This window comes from Larus michahellis, chromosome 8 (genome assembly GCF_964199755.1).
Source record: "Larus michahellis chromosome 8, bLarMic1.1, whole genome shotgun sequence".
Taxonomy (NCBI): Eukaryota; Metazoa; Chordata; class Aves; order Charadriiformes; family Laridae; genus Larus; species Larus michahellis.
The window spans coordinates 50428874-50434873 of NC_133903.1; the positions used below are offsets into that span (position 1 = coordinate 50428874).

General features: G+C 48.3%; 1 protein-coding gene across 1 annotated transcript in view; it reads right to left on the reverse strand.

Annotated features, from left to right (window-relative positions):
* The window catches only part of NRDC (nardilysin convertase), a 29935-nt gene extending 24466 nt beyond the window's left edge, over positions 1-5469 (reverse strand). The window contains exons 1-2 of the mRNA XM_074596554.1: positions 5113-5469; positions 49-376 (exon numbers count right to left, since the gene is read on the reverse strand). Of these exons, the coding sequence (XP_074452655.1) occupies positions 49-376; positions 5113-5438 (654 nt within the window). The 5' untranslated portion in view covers positions 5439-5469. The remainder of the gene's footprint in view (positions 1-48; positions 377-5112) is intronic.
* Positions 5470-6000: the final 531 nt, after the last annotated feature.

Below are 6000 nucleotides of genomic sequence, written 5' to 3' on the forward strand. Positions count from 1 at the left end.
AGCACAAGAAAGCGCTCTCTGTATTTTTTCACAGCTTTAAGTACACACCTGTTTTTCTGTGCAGCCTCTCTTTCTTGTCTCTTCCTTTTCAGCTAGCTCTTCTAATTCACTGTCATCAGGATCATTGAAATCCTCATTATCTCCATCATTGTCCTCACCCTCATCCCCCTCATCACAGTCCTCATCATCAAAACCTTCTCTACCATCTTCGATCTCAGCTCCAGAGTCATCATCTTCATCACTGTCTTCTTCAGATTCATCATCGTCATCGTTGCCGTCCTCTTCCTCCTCCGAAGATAAAGCAGCTGGGGCACCATCCAAGTAATTCAAATCCGAAATCAAAAGTGCACATAAGCCATTTTGCAGCTTGATATACCTGAAAGAATAATTATTTGCAATGAATACGCTCATTTCCCAAATCTGAATTTTCAGAAGCGCAAAAATTTCTGTATTTCCTACAACAGTTCTGTGATCTTCAACTGAGATTTCCTAATGAAACTCTAATGGTAGCTAAGAAGATGAGCACTTTCGTAGTGGGAAAGTAAAAACACTCTCCTGCTATTCAACAGCTACAAAAGTAAGAAAGAAGCAATTCAAGGAAATAGCAGAAGCCCTTCTCCCCGTAAGGTCAGGGACACTGATTTGGGCTTTTCCTTCTCTCTGTGAAATATTTAAGCTACCAGCACCCACTCAGAGAAAATTTCACATGCTCAGAAGAGGCAAACTCAAACGTCAATAGCTTGTTACGCTTCTCAGGCTCTTGGAAACATATATTATGTGACAGAAATAAAATTTTCGTCTTTGCCTCTAAATAGGCCCCAGAGACTCCAGTTTATTTGATTTTATCAATGCTTTTTATTAAACGGGGTCCACAGACGTAGCAGGCAGAAAGGACAGATCTTCTCTGCAGGCTTAATAAAATAAGTGACACTGGCTTGGTTGTGTTACCATCAAGCAGCAATATACACAGAGTTCTCTGTGTGTGTATATACACACAGAATTTTTTATATATATGTATGCGTGTGTGCATACATATATACATAAACAAAACCACACAAGTCCTCTATCCAGCACCATTCTACAACTTTTCAGAGGGAGGACTGCAAGCACCAACGCTCTGCACTATGAGATCTCTCAGCAGTATTTGTTTCCCATCAGATCCGGAATGGACAGTCACAGTTTGCCAGACTAGCCAGGGCACCCCGCCGGGGAGCTTGCACTGGCTCGTATGCCTGCTGCAGAAAGGAAGGAATGCTGGATCCAGAAAATACTCGATCCATCCTAAGAACGAGTGTGATATAGACAGGTGGCAATTGATACAGCGGAAAAAAAAAAAGCCAGTATAAAACAAACCCATGGCTACCTCCCGCACTCCCAGAAAAATCTGACTTACAGAGGATAGAATCACAGAATAGTTTGGATTGGAATGGACTTCTAAAGGTCATCTAATTCAACCCCCAAGTCTATAGCAGACCAGAACTTTGCAACATGGCCGCTGTTGTAATCAGGTAGCAGAAATTTCAAAGCAGATTTCCAGCTCAAGCTACATGGTAAGAAAGACTAACGAAAGGCATGTTGTGTGTTTTCCGACTCCGTGGTTCCCAAAGTTTCTCACAAGGAATTTCTCACGTTTCCTTCATGGTTATCATTATGCAATTTGGATGTTTCCCAGCAATAAAAGCATGTGTTATTATCAATATTGCGATTCAAAATATGAAGTCAGTGTAAGTTTTGTTTTTCACTAGAGCTGAGGGGCGCCTGCTGCAGCTCTGCAACCCATGGATGAGCTTGGAAACAAATTACTCTGAGTACTTCTCTCCCAGCTGAATTTCATGGGGACTTATTTGGAGGAAAGGGGTAAAGCGGGTATTGGGACAAGAGTTAAGCAGCTCTGAGACAAAGGAAAAAAACCACATTTGTTGGACTACCATGCCTATGAAAAAAGCCAAAGAGCAAATGTTTAATAGTTGTGTTAAGTTTATGAATTATGACTACCCATCCAACAGGACCTGACAGCCCTTACTGTGGGCCAGGGTGTCATAATCATTAACAGCCCCGTTTTGCTTGCTGCGGGACTGCTGAGCAGTACAAGTTTGTTCCAACCAAAAGCACAAGTGCATCTTCGCTCATTCAAATTACAGCACATAGTGCAGAACTTGCAGAAACGCTATGACTAACTGCAGGACACACAGGTAGTACCAGATCCACACTGAGGTCTGGGTACAGGGTTAATCATCCGAATAATTCTGAAAGTGGAACAGTTACGTGTGTTTGCACCGTGTACATGTCACATGACGCAGCTGCAGCATTTTTGAGTGCACAACCCAGGTCCTAAAAACACATATACTGTACACTCAGGCACTTCACCCCTGGCGAGCTCGGCGTAAGAGCCCCAGACAGGGACAGGACAGCATCACTACAGCACGTCTTCCAGCACAACCATCACCTTCACCTCTGCCTGCCTTCTTCAGGTTTTCACAGCCCATAAAGAATATTGGCTTCCCAGTGATGGACAGATAGTCATGGAAAGCAGCGACAGAATAGTGCTATTCTTCCAGAAGAATGATTTGCCATAAAGCTGTTTAGCCGGGTGTATCCAGTAGGTCTTGTTGATCCCTGCCACATACCTCCATTAAACTAATGGCGCAGACGACACTAATTTTACATTACTCATCTTCGGGCTTGTGGGTGTTACACACTAGGACACAAAACACACAGTAGCAAGGCAACAATTGAACTAAGCCGCTGTCGAACGCTATCAGATTTCGCCTCAGGACAATCTAGAACAGTATAGGAGCAGAGGCACCAACTGACATAGGTGTTCTTTACTTTTTCCATGCTTCAGTCCAATGGAAAAGGACAAGTGTAATCAATACATAAGTATCAATTAGTACGCAGAATACAGTACAAAAAAATGCAACCATCTAATGCAGAAACAGAAGTAAGTGTAGTCCAACTGCATTTTGAAGGACTGTACAGGCATTGATACAAATAAGGCTTAAATATAAAATGGAATTCCAATTCTTAAAAACACTGTTTAAACGTCCTGGATAAGTTTAAACAGAATTGTTCTCACACCAAGTTTTTTCTTATATAAATGATAATCGCTTAGCAGTTAAATAGATATGGAAATACGTATCAATTTATGGTAAACACTTAGAGAAATGTTTTAATTTCCCAAACTACCCAAAACAAGCAATACAAACCCATGAAATTCCACATATGGATTAATTTAAATAAAACATACACTTTTAGTAGAGATCACTACCCACTCATAGATCTAATGAACAAAACTAACTTGGATTATAACAATAATTTTTGTCCCAACAAGCTCACTTTTGAAAATACATTCTGCAATCTCTGTCAAAACTAACTTTCTTTTTCTATGATCACTATGTTTGAGAAGATAAAATATAACATTTCCCACTAATTTAAGACTGATGTCACCAGATAGACACACTAAGCCCACCGTGACTGGTCTGCAGTATGTATCATTGCTGATGCATGAACAGGGGAGAAAGTGTATACGCATCATCAAATCACCTGCAATTACATTTACTTAGGAGGTCTGGTATATAGTTAGCGGACACAGTTATTCTTTACTTTCAGCGACACTGAAGTTCTCCTTCCTAAGGGTAACTCTTGCCTCTGCTCTGTGCACGGCTCACTTCCCACACATAGAAATCAGTCTGAGAAGATGTGGCGCTCTGCTTCCAACTAAAAAAATCTGTTAAGCATGGAGAGCAGGATTTCTGGAAGATGTTGGTATTAGTTTATCTTATGCTATAAGCAAACACACTCTCCGCTTCTTTACACACAGAGGAGGTTCCTGACCCTCAAAATACATCGCCAGTGATGGTTTTCAATGGACTTCCCAAGTTTCATCACTGTGCTGCTTTAGGTAGTAAAGGCAGAAGTTTCCTAAGCTGACCGTCTGTGAACTCTGCAGGAAGACGAGCCTCCTGCAAAGTAGCATGACTACGAACGCCGGCAGGAGAGGCAGGCAGAGACCCAGAGGACGCAGCAAGGAAGTAGGGCAAGAAGGGAAGGAGCGAGTTTCTCCCTAAGCCAATGGGCACAGTCCTCTTCACGCAGACAGCGGGGAATTTCGCTGTCAACCAATGTCACTGCAAATCCAAATTTTAGTTCCAGGCTTAAGCTTAGGCAGATTCTCCACTGGCTGCACAGATTAGACATCATGAAGAGCAAAGATAAAAAAGCATCTCTAACAAGGGCTGAATAATCTTCTGCCTAACAGAGGAGTTACAACAGCGTCCCTTCAAGAGCGCCTGCCTTACAGCATCCAAAGTGCTCAGCCTCCCCTGGCCGTTCTCAGCCGAGTCTCACCGCAAGAAGGCCACAGACGCTGTGGGCTGCGCTCAGGGAAGATGATCTTTCTTAGCACTTTCAGAGCTACTACTCAGAAAAACACAAATGAAGACACAAGCAAAACAGGAGCGTAAAAGTAATTTCTGTCTCAACTCACTGACGTATTTGTGTTAAAATCTGGAAGATCATCTAAAAAGGGGAAGAGCAACAGCCTTTTTTTAAGTTGGTACCTGCCCTGTAATACTTCAACCACATTTCATACTTCAGCTTCACGCTTTTGGAACCGAACTGCCCGGACCTGGGCTGCAAACTGACCATTCAATATCGTTGTACCTCGAAAACGTAGTGTCACAGCAGAGCCTTTAACCAAGTACTGATTTTTCCTTTCCACGCAAGCCCCAAGCCCCTGACCGCACGCAAACGAGACACCCCACCTTGGGAAGAACACGCCCGTGAACCCCCAGCCTCCGTTTTTCCCAGAGAAACCCCTGTTTTCCCCGGCCACCAAGACGAGCCCGACTTCAAGCCCCCGCGGTCGCAGCCGTGGCCGGTGTGCGGGGACAAGGGGCCGGCCGGCACCCAGCCCCGCTCCCGTACCTCCTCCCTCGGCCGGGGCTGGTTTCCCGGGGGCAGGTGGGGAAGGGAGGCCCCAGCCTGCCCCAGAGACCGCCCGGGGGCTGCCACAGCGGCAGCCTATCGTGTCCGCCCTCCCCCCCCGACTCCGCTTTAAGCCTTCCCCGGCCAACCGCCTCCGGGGGCGGGCTGGGCGCCGCCGGCCCTCACCGGTACTGCTTGGGGTCGCTGGGGGACTTGACGATGTCGGGGTCGCCCAGGTTGGGGCCGGGCCCGAAGTCCCCGCGGTCCTCCTCATCCCCCTGAGGCGACCGGCCTCTGACGTCGCGGCCGCCCTCCCCGGCCTGCTGCCCCACCGCTAGCTCCGGGCAGCTGTAGTTGGTCGTTGCCTTGTTCCTCCCGGGCATGGCGGCGGCGATACCGTACCACAGCGGCTGGGCAACGGCACGCCCCAGCCAGCCGCGCCCCGCCAGGCCGCGGGCCCCCGCCCGCACCGCTCGGCACCTCCGTGCGAAGGCGGCCGCGACACTGCGCATGCGCCGCCGCCGCGCCGCCGCGGCCCGGCCCGCTTCCGCCGCACGAGGAAGTCGCGGTGACGGTTCGGCGACGGCTGCGGAGCGCCACCAGTCAGCGCCCGCCGCGGAGGCAGGTGGGGGAAAACGGCCCAATCGCAGGCCGGCGCTTGGTCGGGGTCGGGGCTCTGATTGGTGGAGAGAATGCTGGTGGCGTGGGAGGGGTGGTGGAAACCATAGGCGGGGAGAGAGGCGGAGGGAAAGGCAGAGCCTGTCGGAAATCGGAGCGGGAGGACACAGAAATGTGAGCGAGGAGGGAAAGAGAGAGAAACAGAGCCAGGTTGCGGGAACTCCTTTATGTCCCGCCGCGGTCCGACATTTATGCCCGCTTGCCTTCCTAGCTGCCCCCCCCGCTCTTGCGTTGGAACAGTCCAAACGCCGGTTGGTGGAAATCACCCTCCTTCTCTCATTTCCTTCCACTATTGGTCCAAGTAGCTGTCGCTCACTCCTGACAGGACCAATCAGCTCGTGCAAGATGCCGGAAGAGGGGTGTGGCGCGCAGTCCCCCCAGCTCAGGGCGGGGCGG